The sequence below is a fragment of the Branchiostoma belcheri genome, unplaced genomic scaffold (genome assembly GCF_001625305.1).
Source record: "Branchiostoma belcheri isolate BF01 breed outbred unplaced genomic scaffold, Haploidv18h27 scaffold162, whole genome shotgun sequence".
Taxonomy (NCBI): domain Eukaryota; kingdom Metazoa; phylum Chordata; class Leptocardii; order Amphioxiformes; family Branchiostomatidae; genus Branchiostoma; species Branchiostoma belcheri.
Window position 1 is genome coordinate 325,183 of NW_017803069.1, and position 18,109 is coordinate 343,291.

At 40.3% G+C, this 18,109-nt stretch overlaps 1 protein-coding gene across 1 annotated transcript; it reads left to right on the forward strand.

The window, feature by feature from the left end:
* Positions 1–4,314: 4,314 nt before the first annotated feature.
* LOC109466284 (ATP-dependent Clp protease ATP-binding subunit clpX-like, mitochondrial) lies at positions 4,315–17,127 on the forward strand (the record flags this gene model as incomplete). Its single annotated transcript, XM_019763992.1, is given in 14 exon segments — positions 4,315–4,470; positions 4,472–4,559; positions 8,426–8,683; positions 9,124–9,263; positions 9,907–10,105; positions 10,825–10,998; positions 11,666–11,712; positions 11,714–11,831; positions 12,341–12,424; positions 12,973–13,161; positions 13,466–13,767; positions 14,117–14,209; positions 14,645–14,751; positions 15,280–17,127. Coding segments are annotated over 14 exon segments (2,022 nt in total), but the record flags the coding sequence as incomplete, so codon positions are not given.
* Positions 17,128–18,109: the final 982 nt, after the last annotated feature.

The window sequence follows — 18,109 nt, forward strand, 5'->3', positions numbered from 1 at the left end:
CTGACGTCACGTTCCAAGAGTAGACGGGTCCATTCTGTCAGAACAAGGTTGAAGGAGTCAGTCAAAAATATGGGGTAAGACTCCTAATTCATTCCAGTGCTTGCAGATAAAGTTGAGTATTGACTTTTATGTAAAATTATACCAGGTGTTCCAGCTCGTGTGATAACTTATAGCGGTATGGCCCGGGGCTCTCTTTAGTTATCATACAGGCTTCCAAATGTTCCAAGTTGAACATGTTTGAAACATTTGGCTGGCGCAGCCAACAATAGCCAACCTGGCTTAACACTGAGTGTTCAGAAGGCCATATTTTGCTATGTGACTAACACTCAGGGGCTTGAGTGAGTCAGTGAGTGCTACCTGTAACTTATTGATTTCCAAATGAAACAGAAATTTACTGGCCTACTGAAAGATGACATGGGCATTGCCTGTCTTACATTGTGCTCAAATTCAATACATTACTGTCAACCTGAATGTCATCATTATTCCACAACCCAACCACATTATAAAAGGAAAATAGAACCTCTAAAATATTAGCCACAAAACTGAAGTTGACCTATAGACATTGTGATGTGGATGTTTCCAAACCCTGCTTATATTATAATTCCATGACTGCATCTGTTCAAGATCACCTTGGGATAAGGCATTAAAATGTAATCTGCTTCCTATTCTATAATTTATACCAATAAAACAATGGTATTTTAAGTACATGTATGTAGGATATGATATAGCAGACTAGAGTATTCATTTGAGTGGCATTAAAAGATATCACCTGGACCAGGTGCTAGCGATGACATCTCAATTGTTACAGTCAAGATATCAGATCCACCCTTATTGAATTTATGATTAGGCTAACAATTTCGTGCTTGGCTTGTTGGATGGTTGAATAATTAATGCTGTTGAGTCTGGAGACATCTGTATGCAAGGGACCAGAAGTGTATAAAAATTCATAAGTGGCGTTGGGTGGCGTAGTGTAGTAGAGCGCTCGACTATGAAATGGCGAAACCCAGGTTCGATCCTGAGTTGTACCCGGGACATGTTTGGACTTGCGTCCCGACGTTGTGTCCTTGGGAAAGGCACTTTACGCAACTTTCCTCACTCCACCAAGGTGTGAATGGGTACCTAACTTCGGTTGGGGAAAGTCCTATCGAGGTCACCTGGTGGCACCAAATGGCAGCCGCACAAACCCTTGCGACAGTTCCACAAAAATGTGTGGAGCAAATATATCATGTGTAAATTACTATGTTATTGTAAACCCTGCATCAATTCAGCGCTATAAAAGGCTGCGAAGGTTTGATCGATAAACCATTTATTATTTTAACTAGGAGGTCAGAGTGTGCTCAGTAGTGTTCTAGCCAGCTCAAATTTTTTTCTGTCATTCGTCATCTCAAAATTTTGTTTGATGTATCATAATCATGTCGGGCATCAAAGGCACAACAATCCAAAGGGGACCTGAACTCTTTAATCAAAGCACTGCAGTGTTAGATGAAAAAATAGTTTGTAACAATTAGACAGACGCGGACGGCAGAGTTTGCATTACACAGACTAGGAACACAAGGACTTAAATTTCCTCAATTGTTGGGGCTAAAATGTTGATTCAGAACATACTTTTTTTGAGCATTAACAAAATGAAGCGGGCAAATCCGAGAACCAACTGATTAAGGTGGTAAGCCTTAATTGACAATATACTATACCATCCCATGGCCAGATTTCAACCAATTCCACTTTAGCCACTAATGTACAAAAAATCTATGACAACCATAATAAATTTTTCCCCAAAGTCCACTTTGCAAGGAGAATGATCCATACGGTGCTAATCTCTATACTGGCACACAGTGACAACATTGGCTTGAGGAACATTTACATGACATAGGGGGTATTGATTTGGGGGTTGGTGGTAATACAATGCTGGACCACGACAAGATAATGTATCGGAGATCTAGCCTGAGGTACGTGATGGGAAACACAATACACAATCTGCTCCATCACAGAACAATCTGGTGGTGGCTTGAGGCCAACAGATGGGTGGAAGGTCATGATCATTAACTTGAAGATAAGGAGCTTCTATATGGAAGTGTGGAAAATGATGTCTTATAAATAAACACATACACAAGTGTACACTATGATATCAGTGACAATCAGTCACCAGTAGCTGTGTACCTAAACAAATTTTAGGTACATGTACAGGTACACGGGCTTAGGTACAGGTCCGGACCTGAACCTGTACCTGAACAATTCACCAAATCTTTAAGGGTCTGTAATACTACAAATATGCGCTGCTGTCCTTACTTTGGGACCCATGGGGGACCAGCTATTTACACATTGTAGGTCACAAATAGGCATATAATTAGTGTGAAATTATTTAGGTACAGTATCGGTACTCTTGGGATTAGGTATTTTGGACCTGTACCGTTGTTCCTGGTGGTTTACAAGATGTCACAATATAGCTTTTTAATGGAAAATGTTTCAAAATTTTTCACTTAAGTAAATGATTTTCCGACAAAACATACACCCAAATTCCATATAGATGTCATTCACATTGTACAACATGTAGTTATTACACATGTACACCTGGTTTGCTATGTCAGATTAAAATGTCATCCAAGCTTCGAATTGTAGAAGTAAAAGGATAATTAGATTATGATAGAGAGTGGGTGTGGCCTTTAAACATTAAGTCAGCTGCTTGAATTGTAAACATTGTCTACAACAAAAAATGCAAATCAATAATAATAACTCATAACTAAGAGATTGAAATAATAGTGACCTACTTACAAAGTATTACAGTAGTACAACGTTACATATAGTAAATCAATAACAGTCTGTCTCCACCACCATCACGGATATTTAATTTAGATAATTGTCTAATCCAAAATGAGTCATCCCACCACTTGCTAGGCCACGCCTGATTTCTGTTTAATCAAGGCTGACAGAAAGGTCTGTGTGTCTATTTGAAACTGCAGCTACTGATGTTGACATGGAACAGTAACTGTATTACAAACGTTACATGATATTGAACTGAACACCTATTTCCAAGTTTCTCTTCTCTGTGCCATTCTGAAAATTGATTTCCATCTTTTGTGACACCATTTTGTCAGATTGTTTAACAGTTATCCTCCTGACACGCTGACCTACTAAGTAGGTCTCCACCAGACTAATCACACGGGTTCAAAATCATAGGGGAATAATTTGCCAGGGGAGTTTTAATAGCACAGTAAACTGTTCATTTGCCAGCAGAATGTCTCTCCTGGTAAATTTATTTCCCTTTTTTTTTACAGAATTCTATGGTCTGTACCCCCATAGGAAGGCCTGGTGGAGGCTATTATACATTTACCGGGAAACAGTACACTGGCACTGTAAGTGTAACTGTTGCTTAGAATATAACGTGTTACATGTACATAACAGTCTCTTGTCAGGGGTTTAAGTTAACTACTACATTTAGGGATAAGCATGATCCAAATAGATCTAGAATGATTGGTAGTCAGGTAGGTTAATTATCATAATATACTGAAATCTCAGCGTTGATGACAGGTGATGATAAGCTTGGAAAAGATAATATGACAGCTTTAATACACTGACCTGTTGGCCCCTCACAGGCCTGGTTTAACTTCTGCATGACCTGCTGGTGTAGCCTCCGTCCTGGGCTGTCGGTGGGAGCGTCAGTCTTGGCCGCCCCTCCCACGCACCCTGCCCTGTCCACCCCTGGTCCTTCCTTCTCCATTCCACCTCTTCAAAATATCGTGTGAAATGTTCACCCCAGACCACACCCACATCTCACACTAACGCCATTGGTGTCTGTTATTCTGTCTCACGTTACATACACGCAAAACAACAAAAGCAGGACGGGTGCAGCAATGCCGGTAGGTAACGTTACGGGTGAGAAAATCTGGCTACATCAATCAAAGGTGGCCTGGTAGAGCTGATATGGTGACAGGTGACATACTGGCCACAGATTTCCCTCACAGCTGATCGATGTTGACGTTACAGCAGCGACACCTAGTGGCGGTAATAGTTGGTGCAGACTGCTTGTGCCCGTGCATTAGCGCTATCTAGCGATATTTTACAGTATTGCAGCCCTATTGTGCTTACGTGCAGAGTGCCACATGCAGTATAACTTTGGCCGCATGGCGGCGCTTCCAACAATGCCCGGAGTTACACCATTGTACGCAGTGCGCATGCCCCCGTCAGAATTTAGGTAAGCAAACATGGCTGGCCGTCTTGTCGCCTGACCTTCTCTGTTTTGTAACGAGTTTTCTGCTTCGTCACCGAGTGTTTGTAAAAGTTTGGCCCGATGCAACGAGTGAGAGGTCATTGACGTAACACCCGGGCCCCACAAGTCACCAACAGACTGGAAGAAATCCCCGTGTAGCGGCTGTAAACTGCGGAGTAAGATTTCCTGGCTCTGTGTGTTGTTCCCTCAGACGCCACCGATTTCCCCCAGTGTTTTCGGGGTCTGTGAACCCGTCTTTTGAACGGAACTGCTTCCCTCAACATGCCGGGAGGACTCAGATTTTCATACCGTCCGCTCAGACGGATTCTCTGCGTGGCCAGACCACAGAAAACAGGTAAGGAAACAAACAGGATGTGTATAAATAACACTTTATTGTTTGGGTTCATCAGCCTTCTGTGAAGCCATATCGGGAGCTTGATTGCGTAAGCCTTTTTGTGAGTCGTGTGGAAAAATGAAGAGGAAACGCACTGAAATTCTAGCCCCAAAGCATAACTACTGTTTCTTGTTTTAACGATCTTACGTTTAAGTTACATGAGAAACCCAACAGTCGGTTATGTTTACACAATGGCCATAATCTACAGTATAATCGTCCGCAGCGCATTGTTTGTATTCCTCTTTTTAACCTCCTTGGGATTTCCATGATGTTTTCCCAAGGGGAACTCCCGACAATATTGAAACCACACCAGATCCAACGGGAAGCCATTCTTTCTTTTGTTCCTGTAATAGTAACATTAGTGATGCTGATTATCTCTAGTTTACCATTTTCCTTCCTTCTTTCAACTTGTCCTTAAGTGTACTAAGCCATATGCCAGACTGTCTTCATCTTTGCCGGTCTCTTTACTAGGTCATGTTTGAACCTAAGTTACACCTGTGCCGAAGGCCAGGGCTGATCACGCGTTGTTCACGTGCACACTTAATACAGGTGTGGTGTGTTTTGGTTTAAGGGTCACCTATTCAACTGTTCCAACATGAACTTTGAACCTTGCAATTTTTTTTTACTGTTCAACTCTCTTGTAGTGAAACATTTGAAGTGGAAAATTTTCTGGTCCAACTAGCTATAGCTGGGTGTGAAGAATAATTTTGTCCCAGCCCCACTACGTAGTCTGCTAGGGTGAGGGTCATAGCATCATAGCATAGATATAAAAATTAATGAAAGAGAGAAATCTAATTGCAAATTCATGCCAGGAGGCTAATTGCAGATTACAAACATAAAAGAACATTGAGACAGAGTATAAAATAGCTAAAATCTACTTGATGAAAGGTAGTTGTTTAAAACTATACCTATGTCTAAAACTATGTCTGAAGGGTTTGACTTCTCTTTTGTAAACCATAGAAGACTTAATGTCCCACCTTTTCTAAAATTAGTGGGTATTGGGAAGTTCAGAAGAATAGTTTTTTTTATTAATGACAGTAACAGTACTAGTCCTTGTTAAACATTGCATGTGATTTGGAACAGACGAAATTTGCTCTTTTATAATATAATAGTCATTTTTGTCCTGAGTATCAATAAACAGCAGCAAGGACCAGTGTTATTGCATCTGTTGAGACTATTTTGAAATTTAACCACAGTAAAATTCCTTCCTACATAGACAGTTGGATCATCAATCATGATAAATTTTACCTATCAAGTACTGGAAACAAATGTGATGTGTGAGACAAGGAAACCAAAGTAAACAGCTATTCATGGAGACAACTTGTATTCATGAAATTTGAATAATCTATACCAGAAATTGCAGCATTATACACTATACACATACAATGTAATAGTACACAAGACTGCATCATGTTTTGTTTCGTGTGTGTGGGATGGGGTGAGTGAGACTAAAAGAGTTATCTACAGTACATAACAAAGATACTGTTTTTTTGTTGATGACACCTCAGGTGTTCAGCCTTTGTTATGGAGTCCATATCACACAGGTCACAGGTGTGATAAACAAGAGTAGATGTAATAACTAAACTGCGAAGATTTGAGGATCCAGTCGTGTTCATGAGTGACCTGAAAGGGTTCAGTTAAATTATTCAGTATCAGCTTTCGAAAGCTCCTTGGTATCAGCCAACAACCTCACTGACGTCATGACGGATATTTTTGGGCTGAGCTGGGCAAAACATTTTAGGGAAGACCGATGTAGTAAGACAAAAGATGAGGTGTCCTCCTTGCCTAGCCTAGCCTCCACCAGGCCTTTTTACGAGGCTAAGATCGTAGAATTTGGTAAAAAGAGGGAAATACATGTACATAGTTTGTCAGGAAAGTCGGTCCGCAGGAAGGTTAATTTCCAGCCCTTCTAACTGCACGGGCAAATGAACTCTACGCTGGCTAAACTCCACTAGTCAATTATTCTCCCCGTTGGCTGCATTTGACCTTTTTTCGAACCCAAGTTAACGTTGTTAGTCCGGTGGAGACTAGCACGTTGGCAGAACGTACTGCACCTGCATGAAACCCATACTAGTAATGTATTGTGCATAGCACTTCGGCTGAACGTCTCTTATAAGGTTGTGTTAATGTGCTTGTAAGGTTAAAATCCCATCTGTAGTTTTCAAATGTCATGTCAGAAATGATATCCTCTGCAACAGGCAAAATTCTGAGGTAATGTTGACCAAAAATCCAAGGAAAACAGTGAAAAATGCGAGTTTTTGCACAGGCCCAGATGCAGTATGTTCTGCCAACATGATGTGGAGACCACTCCTGGACTATAATCCATAAAACACAAGTCAGGACACTGGTCTGAAGGGTTGACCTACTTCTGTACTGGGATGATGAAATAGGGGGATTTTCCATTACTGACCAGTGTTCTTGTCTCATGAAGCTGTTTCTGCATGCAGTATAGAACAGAACAGCACAAAAAATATTCCAAGCAACAACTGTAGATTGCAAACCAGTCATGATATTTTAATCTTAGTATGAAAATAGCTGATTAATATCCTATTTATATATATTACATGTATAGCATTGTACATTTGACTTATGGCAGCCCTGTGTTGTAGGATGTATTTATCTCACCCCCATGTCTGGAAAAACAAGGGATTTAAGGGTTTAACCCTGAGCTGTTAACAGCATGTACACTGTACACAACTTTCAGACTGGCTACACAAACCCTATTGTTTTTTTCTGACATGACTATTAACAGTAAATTAAAGCTGACTAATTTCTGCCACAAAGAGACTTGTGTTGTGTGTTTTCTTGTGTCTGTCATATAGTTAGGGATAGGTGAAGCTGGGCGAACGATGATAACAGTAAATTAAAGCTGACTGACTGACTAATTTTAATTTAAAACACTGCAGTGTATTTACACTCTTGTTTGGACAGGCTACCATAGAATATTAGTTAATTGCTATAGTAGTATTGACTTGACTACACTGAGTTAATTTGATTGTAGTTTGACCCTGGGGTGCCACATTAAGATTAATCACAACCCTGTCCCACCCAGGGTACAAGGTAAACTAGAACACCGGGAGGTCACAGGGAAACTGATATTATATATATATATATAATATAAGTCACATAACAGTCGTGTGACAGTGCCATTAATCAGTAAGTTACAATCACATTATGATATAATATTCCTTCCTGCATTGGTCAGATGACAACCTGTGGTCCCTGTGGTATTGGTAAAATAAAAGTTGCGTGTACATTTGTATAGGACAATGATGACATGTCAGTTTATGATTTATGTGCACAACTTTAAGAGTATAGCAATAGTGAGACTGAAATTGTATATTTAGAAAATGCCCTGAAGTAGACTAGAACATGACTGTCTATTTTTGCCATCCTTGACATTATTAGTACATGTACTTCAATGTTATGAGTGGGAGTCAGGATAAATGAATATGACTTTTATGTCTTACTTGGGCTGTGATAATGTTCGATACAGGTGTTTGGGCCTGTGTGATAACTAGCGGTATCATGCAGGATTCTACTGGGTTATCACATGGGGTTCCAAAAGCTGCTGTTTGAATATTCAAATACTCCAGATATGGATGTTGTTACGATTTTTTAGGGACACCAAATTTTAACATATTTGACATTTTTCTGGGGCAAGAACAACATCTCAGTTCCAGCCCCCGTTGTTTTTTTTTTTTTTATTAGTGTGGTTGGATCTCCCTCACTATCTCTGGCCTCCAGTGTTATACATGTACATGTATTCTATATTATGTATAATCTATGTCTGCTCTAATCTGTTACCTTCCCTTCTGTGTCCACAGCGACGTTAAGAATATGCGGCCGCCAGCCGCCCCTGCTGCTCGCTGTGTGCGTGCCCCAGCGGATGTTCTCGCTGTCGGCCGCGGGGTTCAGGAGCAGCGGGACCAGCAAGGACGGTTCATCAGGGGACGGGGGACGGGAACCAACCAACGGCAACAACAAGGGCAGCGGCGGGGGGGACAAGAACGGGGGAGACAAGAAGGGACAACTCTGCTGCCCCAAGTGTGGAGATCCATGCACACACGTGGAGACTTTTGTCTGTAAGTCAAACTTTAAATGTCTTCACTTTCTGTTTAAAATACTAACAGCAGTGTTAGAAATACCCATCTGCATTTTGCAGAGACATTTTCGATATTGCAGAAGAAAAATTAACCAACCTGCAATATTGCAGACTGAAAAAATCAGGCTAGGAGTTCAATGGTGTTCACAAGCTTGTGTATTTACTATGTATGACTTTATGATTTAAAGTCATACATTAATTTTGCACGTATTCTTCAAATTGCATGTACAATGTTTGCCAGCATGCAATATTGTATACTAGTGTGTCATACATTTAGATCCAGACTTTTAAGTGTGTATGTGCAGAAAGTATTTCTTAATTGCAGAACAAAATTTTGACATTCTGCAATATTGTAGAACACTAAAAAAAAGTATTTCTAGTTATCTTGAAGTCATTGTGTTTTTTTTTTCATTTCTGAAGCCTCTACTCGGTTTGTGAAGTGTGAAAAGTGCCACCATTTCTTTGTGGTTCTGTCTGAGATGGACTCCAAGAAAAGCCTGAAGGAACAAACTGCTGAGAGACAAGGCAAGACAAAGAAACCACCACCTGCACCGAAAAAGGTAATATCAACTTCTGTATCCGATCTCTTTATAGCTGGTACTACCGCCTTTCAGCGTAACACACCAGCTTCAACTTAAAGGCATTCAATTCAATTTCAGAAGTCTGATAGTGACATTTTGATACAGCCACTTCTTAGCAAATTTTCATCGTCGTTTCATACTTGAAGACTTAGTGATTAGAATAGCCCCAAAACAAGCTACATGTACCGCCCATGAATAGCTAGAATCAACCTATGATGTAAAACAAGCAAACGTTTTCCATCAGCAACATCGCATTTTTGCCTCACAGATATCAGTATGCTATGGAATAATTGATTCATTTAAAGAATGACCAGAAAATTGATATTCAAAATCCAGTTTTGCTGCCCTGAAATTGCATGGGATGCCTTTAACATTTCAGTTCACTTTATTTATTGTATGTCTGTCATTTGATTTCAGGTGTGGCCATGTTATGGAGTTGATTTACAGTGAAAAAAATATGCTGCATGTTTCTGGCCCTTTGGCCAAAGAAATACTTAGGATTTTTCCATGACCGTGCTTTTAATGCTAACATGTAAAGTAAAGGTGAAGCTGTAACAATTTGGTGCATGAGAACACTTGTAGAATGTTACATCTAACACCTTCACCTCTTTCTCTGAACCAGATATTTGAATACCTGAACAAGTACGTGATTGGCCAGGACCAAGCTAAGAAGGTGTTATCCGTGGCTGTGTACAACCACTACAAGAGGATCTTCACCACATCTCCTGCCCCCTCCAGCACTGGTCCCACAGTACGGGCACAGACTGTGGACTCCATAGACCGCCAGTCAGGGAACACCCAGGCCACCTTTACACCTAGAGGTTGGTGTTGTGTTTACCTTCACAGAAGGGAAACATCTTGTTTTTGCTCAGTTTCTTCCTCCTCTTCTTCTTCTCTAAACATATAAAGTCAATGACCTGGACCAGATGTCTGTCATCATGGTAACTGGTGCTGTAACATGGGCTGGTCATCATAGAATGTGTTTTATCAGATATAAACAGAGCAGTAAGTAATAAGTAACAGTATAATTTGTTGGGCTAGACCATGTGAAGGTAAACATTATGTGTTTGCCTTACTAATGTTACCTTCCTAGTCTAGTCTTTGTCAACTCTCTCAGTCACAACAACTAAGATGGGCTGAGTCCAAAGACAGAATGCTTTGACCTGTAGTGTTAGAGGGTTTTTAGCTTATAATAGATGTTAGATGTAGTTTCTTGAGCTTTGTATTAAGTAGTAGGTCGGATCCTTTAAAGTTTCATCAATGATCAATGGGGTTGCATTGTAGGGAGTTTGTTTTGTATGATGTCTAGAGACATTGTGTGTTACATACATGTAGATGGCTGTTTAAGAGACAGTGACCACATGATATCTGTTTTCCCTGCTGACCCAGAGCTACTACAGATAGAAGGTATCAGCCACGGCAGTGCCCTGGGACCCAACCTGCTCCGGTTTATGTAGTGTTTTACATACATGTATATGGCTGTTTGAGACCAGTTCACATGATATCTCTGTGTGACATGTTTTTCCCCTGCTGTCCCCAGAGCTGCTACAGATAGCAGGTATCAGCCACGGCAGTGCCCTGGGACCCAACCTGCACCAGCAGACCCCTCCCCCTGAACAGGAGAAACGCTCGGCCAGCGACATCCTGGACTCTACCTCAGAGGAGATCCGATTGGAGAAGAGCAACATCCTGCTGTTAGGACCCACAGGGTCAGGTAAGGGTTCAAGAACACCTCAGGTGTTGACAGCGTTCTAGCGTCTTTTTCACTCAAATTTTGCCCTAATCAGCATGTGAAAATTAAGAAAGAGATAGTCATTATACTAGTCTGCAGCAAAATTTGCTCGTTTAGAATGCAGGTAATGGCCTTTCAGAAGGTCAAGATTTCAACATTTTTCCAGCGGAGCATACAAATCCCACACTTCACACACACCCTGCACCAGGATTGTCAGTGCTCGATGTAATGTTATTTCAAACAAATTGAGAATGAGATGACAGAAAAAAATTCAGGCTAGCCACAACACTGGTGTTGGAGTTTTAGAAGTTTAAAATGAAGCAAGACTTTTCAATTTGTTGGCGGCTTTTACATGGGAGTGTTCAGTTCAAAATCTTTAGATTTGACATTAAGATTTGGCCGATTTGAGCTTGTCATGGTTCTAACAAACGAACAAACAAACAGACAGACATGACACTACCTTTCTTTCTCCAGAGTACCTTTCAAACATCATCAATCAAATGAGTACAAACTGAATAAGGGAACAAAATTTCACCCCAAAAGTTGCCTTGCTATGCTTGCTAGCTGCAAGTAAATCCATTGTGTTAAATGTGTTGAAAAATTCACAAACAAGAACTGACGCAGATATGTGTATTATTTTCTTCCTCAGGAAAGACCCTGCTGGCCCAGACGCTGGCGAGATGTCTGGATGTGCCGTTTTGCGATCTGTGACTGCACCACGCTGACTCAGGCTGGGTACGTGGGGGAAGACATCGAGTCTGTCATCGCCAAGCTGCTGGCTGACGCTAACTACAACGTAGAGAAGGCACAACAAGGTTAGAGTATGGATGTGTTCTCTGCTTTGTCCAGTCACTACATGTGGGTAGAAATCTGTGTTTTAAACTGACCCAGTGAGATCTGTGTGATGTCAGCACTCGGTAAAAAAAGGAATTACGGCTCTCGGTGGCAAATGTGCAGATGTTAGCAAATTCGTAGTGTGTTTTTGGCACACATTTAGTTAGATTAGCCTAAGAGGCTCGGTGGGCGTCACTCCACCGTACAGGTGGGGAAGTCGTGTAATGTGCCTTTGGAAGGGCACAACGTCGGGCCATGGTGAGTATTGAACCCCGGACCTGTTGGTTCAACGCTCTATCCGTTGCGCAACCGACGGTCAAAGGCATCTGATAAATAATCTTACAAGTAACAAGTCTCACTGGTTCTGTCTATTGAAGAAGACCAGAGTGACTGGTTGAAAGCTGTAGGGGAGAACAAACCTTTGTGTTTGAACAAAAGTTTGAACTATAAACTGGTGACCTAAATATGATGTTCTACTTGTTCCCCACAGGTATTGTATTCCTGGATGAGGTGGATAAGATCGGCAGTGTTCCTGGGATCCACCAACTCAGGGATGTAGGAGGGAGGGGGTGCAGCAGGTGTGGACAACTTCTTATTTCCATACCAGTGTTCTACCCAGCAATTTGACAGAATTTTCTCGCTCATGGCGGACATATTTTGTCTGATTCGTCCAATCTTTAACAGACAAAAATTGCTGTGTAAAGAGATGAAACTAAGCTCAATCTACCATCAAAATTTGCCCCTCAAAATACTGGAAATAGCATTTCAGAGGGTCAAGATTTCAAATTTTCCCAGGGGAGCATGCCACCCTAGGATTGTCACACCACCAGTGCTTGACACGATACTACATCAAACAAAATTTACGGAAAAATTTTACTAATAGGTAGAACACTGTTCCATGCATTTAGACATTTTGCTGTTCAGAATGTACTGTATTTGAAAAGTTAGGCCAGTGTTGAATGTTTGTTTCCCTCCTGTTGGTGGCAACATCAAAGAAAACTGAAATTTTTTAGGCTGCCTAAAACAAAGTTTCACACATTTAGACATTTTGCATTTCATAATGTACAGTAACTGTATTTGAAAATCTAGGCCAGTGTTGAATGTTTGTTTCCTTCTGTTGTTGGCAGGGTCTGCTGAAGCTGCTGGAGGGAACAGTAGTGAACGTTCCCGAGCGCAACACGAGAAAACTGCGGGGGGAGAGCGTACCGGTGGACACCACCAACATCCTGTTTGTGGCGTCGGGAGCGTTTAACGGGCTGGACAGGATCATCAGCAGGAGACGGCATGAGAAGGTAGGGGCAGTGCCTGGGTGTGCTTAAAGGACAAATATAGTAATTTCAGTTTTGGTGCCTTTCAACCCAAAATCCTATGTGCGAAAGGTGATCCATTAGTTTCTACCAATCCCGTACACATAGGGGTGATATTTGACCCAAATCCATGTTGACGTTTGATGACTCCCTATTCCACCAGGAGCACGCAAATACTTAGCAGTATAAATCCGTTCTATCTTCAGGCAAGGCTACACATCTGATCAAGTGCCAAAAACTTAAGAATTGTGTGTTCTCCATTCTTGTTGTCTCTGTGTTTGACTCCCTTCCTTTCCTGTCCTCCCCAGTTACCCTAGGTTTCCGGTGCTCCTGCCAACGTCAGCCTGGTCGGCGCGCGGCCACGGCCTCGGATGTACAGAGCATGACGGAGGGAACCAACGCGCAGGCCGACAATGAGGAAAAGGACGCCCTGTTGGCCCACGTGCAGGCGCGAGACCTCATCGAGTTTGGGATGATTCCGGAGTTTGTGGGGAGGCTGCCCGTGGTGGTGGCCTTACAGAGTCTGAGCCAGGCTATGCTGGTCAGGATCCTGACCCAGCCTAGGAACGCTCTCATCCCACAGTACCAGGCTCTCTTCCAGATGGACAAGGTAAACTTTAGTTTCCAGTAGTAGTTTGACTGGGCAGTGGAAAGTGACTGCATATTTGTGCATTATATAAACTCTTTTTGCATGCACCGTAATGCTTTGAGACCACATAAACTTTGGGAGCAACAAACAGCACGCCATGCAGCCATTTCTGTATACTATGTTCATGTACTTTTCATTGTGGTGCTAACCTTCCAGATCATAGTAACATTATTGTTAACATGTTGTATAACAAAGTACAAATTTGCTTTGTCTTAATCAATGACTTTATTTTCTTGTTTCCATCTAGATTTTCGTAGAGTGTTGCTTGAGCAGTGTCCTAACAAAAGGCACTTTCTTTCCTGTTGTACAGGTCCAGTTGGAAGTGTCTGATGATGCACTAGAAGCCATCGCACAGCTGGCTCTGGAGAGGAAGACAGGAGCCAGGGGACTCAGGGCCATCATGGTCAGTAAAGTTAACCTTCATACTTCTCAACTCCAATCTGAGCATGACTAAACATTAGGGCTGCATTAACGTAACATCAGTATCTGAACAATTTAACAAATTAACATATGTTCTTCTTTTTGATACATTTTGTCTGACCCTTACCTCTTCTCTCATGACCTCAATGAAAAGTGATCTGCAGGTTTCATATTTTAGACCTGTACTGATACTCTATGCAACAAATCTAGCTACAGTAGTGTCACATGACTGGAGGTCACATGCTATGTCACAGTTTTGTCCTTAAAAGTTAGCAGTAATGGCTCAAATTTATTCACTATACATGTACATATAATACAGTAAGAAACAGTTAAACAAAAATAACGGTTACCAAAAACTGATAGTTGTGAGAAATGTAGACATGGTTGTGTTGTAATTTGACTGTATTTTCCTCTGTAGGAAACCCTCCTGTTGGACCCCATGTTTGAGGTGCCGGGTTCAGACATAGTCGGGGTCAGGCTGGAGAAGGAGATGATTTTGGGACAGAAGCCAGCACAATATTTCAGGTACTCAAACACAGCTCACTTCCTTAGTAGTCATAGATGTATTTAATTTTTGAATGCCGTTTTCATCAGTGCTGTCCTTGTAAACAGTAGCTGTTGTAGAAGCCAGTCATCTGCAAAATGCTTTGTAGCAAAAACCTGACAACTGCAAAGGATTGTGAAACCTCAAACCGTTTCCTATTGGAATTTTGTTGAGTAGCCAGAACTGCTTTGGGCTGTTTGATACATACAGTATGTACAATGTAACATATGGACAGTATGATACATTGTGTACATAAGGTAACAAAATTCAATGTTGATAATAATAATAATTATTAATAGTTGTCACTGGAAGGTCATCCCAAGTGCTTGACTTTATTCCATATAATTTATTGAAAAGTTTGGTAGAGGTTACTGCTTGCTTCTGTTACCTTTTATTTGTATGCCTGTGTATCAGGATTGAAGATGCAAGTAGTAATTTAGAAAAGTACACGGTATACACATATACTACTATTAGGTGACTTATGAATTTATGGTCATATCATTTTTCAGGGCCCCACCATCAGAGTTTGAATATGAAGGAGAAGATGACGAAAAGCTACAAGCTCACAACCCTTAGGACAATCCAGCCTCGTATATTAGGTTGATACTTCAAAACATGCAGACTATAACATTGTATATTAAAGCCTTACCAACTCCTACACGTGCACCTATGGTGCAAGGTATAACAAAATCCTTATAGGAAAGGGGACATGCTACTGATAGTAAGCTGTAAGGTATCCTTGTGTGTATAGATAGCACAGGGTCCTATTACATGTATTCTGTCATGTCTAACCTGGCAAAAGCTAAAAGGAATGGGTGGGGGGGGAGCCTGTGGCCCATTTTAGAATGATCCAAGAGCAATAATCGCACAATGTCAGATTATACATTATAGAATGTAGTAGGAAACAAGGGATAGGGCTATCCCATTTGGTAAGTGTATTGGTGAGGGCAGCTACACAAAAAGTGTGCTCCGAGATAACTGATTTCTCGTCACATGAGCCTGCTGCAACTTTTCTTGCATTGAAGAAACTTTTAGCAAGGGTTGGTAGCTTTTAAGTTTCAATTGGTGGAGGAAAATGCTCACTGAAGGCAAGTGTAAAATTCAGGATTCTGTTTGAAATTTATCATCATGTTAAAAGCAACTTTTTTGAGCACTAATGAATAAAATAGATATGTTTCACACAGTGTTGTTTCATCTGGAATAGTCCAAATGTCATTGGGTCAAGAGAACCATGGGTACTTTCAGTTTTGTTTTTAAATGTCCGAATAGTGTCCTATATAAAGCGGTCAGTGTTCAAACTGAAATTATGCCAAAAGACAAGTGCATGCTCAATAAAGCCTATTAATTAGTCAAAAGGATGAGACTTTGATACAAAGTACTACCTGTTTTGTTATCCAGCTTTTGTACATCACTTTGTACTTCAAGATGTAATACAGTGTAAAAAAAAAAGTTATAGTTGTACTAAATACATGTAGAACTTATAGATAGCCTTCCTTGGAAACAAATTTATCTGGCAGTGTACAGGAATTACTGCATTAAATTCATACATTTTGTGCTGCATGGATAAAAATCCTTAGATTGCACCACCAAGTGACAGAAAAAGATTGCTGACAAGAGTTTTAACATGCGCTGATTTTCGTGACCTTCTTTTTGTTCCCTTCCTTCTGTTCCAGCAGATTTGGATGTTGTGGGAAATGTTTTTTGTTTGCGTGGTACAGTACAACAGGGATTAATATTATCATGAAGGAACGTGTATTTGTATTATTAAGTGGCAAAACCAGTCTAGAACATGTCGAGGCTAATTTTTGCCTACATTTGCTGTCTGCAGTTTTATTTCACTGCAACTTAAGCCACATATTCAGTACCGTCTTGTATAGCATCTTTAATGTGTATAGTGGGAGTGAAATTATTTTGAGATCAGAGAGACTCTTCTGAGTTCTTGGTAAGGTCAACATTGTCAGTACCACAGTGTATGTTAAGTTCCAGGTTTGTCATACATTGGTATTAATAATGTGCAGCATGGTATATGTATAAGTCAATAATACACTCAATGCATCTGACAGGGTTTTAAAATTTGGCAAACTTTTAGTGTGGACACATGGCTAATACCCAATCATCTGAAATCATACTCAAAGGTTGATTACGAAGGACTAGAAATGCCTTTTGTTCCATTGTATCTACTAGACAAAATGTTTTGTTTTTTTGTTAAAAGTGCACATGGTATATATGTAATGAAGTCACATATTATTTAGGATTGCTAGTCTTGGGGGGGGGGGATAGTCTAATGCAGAAAATTCTGATCTATATGAAGTGATTTGGAAGATGGTGTAAAATAAATGTACATGTATGGTACGAAATCCAAGGCCCTGCTTCTTTCTTTTGCATCTTCATATAATCTGATGTTACACACAGTTCAAGGTACATGTTCATGTACAAGACTAGACTAGTGTAATAATAGAAGTCTTATTTTACTCTTACAAAAAGAAATCAAGCTTGTGAAGTTTATGTTGTTTAATATCCAATGTATGTTAATACAAAACTTGACAACTTCAACCTGACGCTCTAAACAAATGAAAATTAATATGTTACACACAGTTCAAGGTACATGTTCATGTACAAGACTAGACTAGTGTAATAATAGAAGTCTTATTTTACTCTTACAAAAAGAAATCAAGCTTGTGAAGTTTATGTTGTTTAATATCCAATGTATGTTAATACAAAACTTGACAACTTCAACCTGACGCTCTAAACAAAAAAAATTTAACTGGAAGACTTGCCAACATGAAAATCTCTATAGGCAAAAGGTATGTAATAGATGCTAACAAAATACATGGATATAAAATGATAAATGATAAGTCGGATAACTTGTATAAAGTTGAACACAAACTAGAAATGCTAATGTGTGCAAATTCTCGAACAATTCTGGATTCTATTCCCTTTAGGATACTGGTCCTGATCTAATAGCAAGAGTACATATTAAATACATATTGTGGTGTGTCATGCATTATGGGCAAAGGTACATGTACTTGTGTACGCATTCTAACAGGACTTAAACGAGCACAACATGGAAACTCTTCCTACTCGCAGCTGCATAAGACAATTACATGTACAATGTTATCCCTAGAAACAAGCAACAATTACTACATTTAGTTGGACCCTATCCAGAACATAAGTTGTCAAAATTAAAACATCAGCTACATAACATATGCATGGATATTATATTAAACAGGATTGCTTTGATTGAAATAAATGTTTAAAAGGTTTGGCCGAAATGGCAAAAGCAGCAACCAAAGTGTAACAAGTTGCAAACTTACCTGTTACATTTGTAAGTCTTCACAA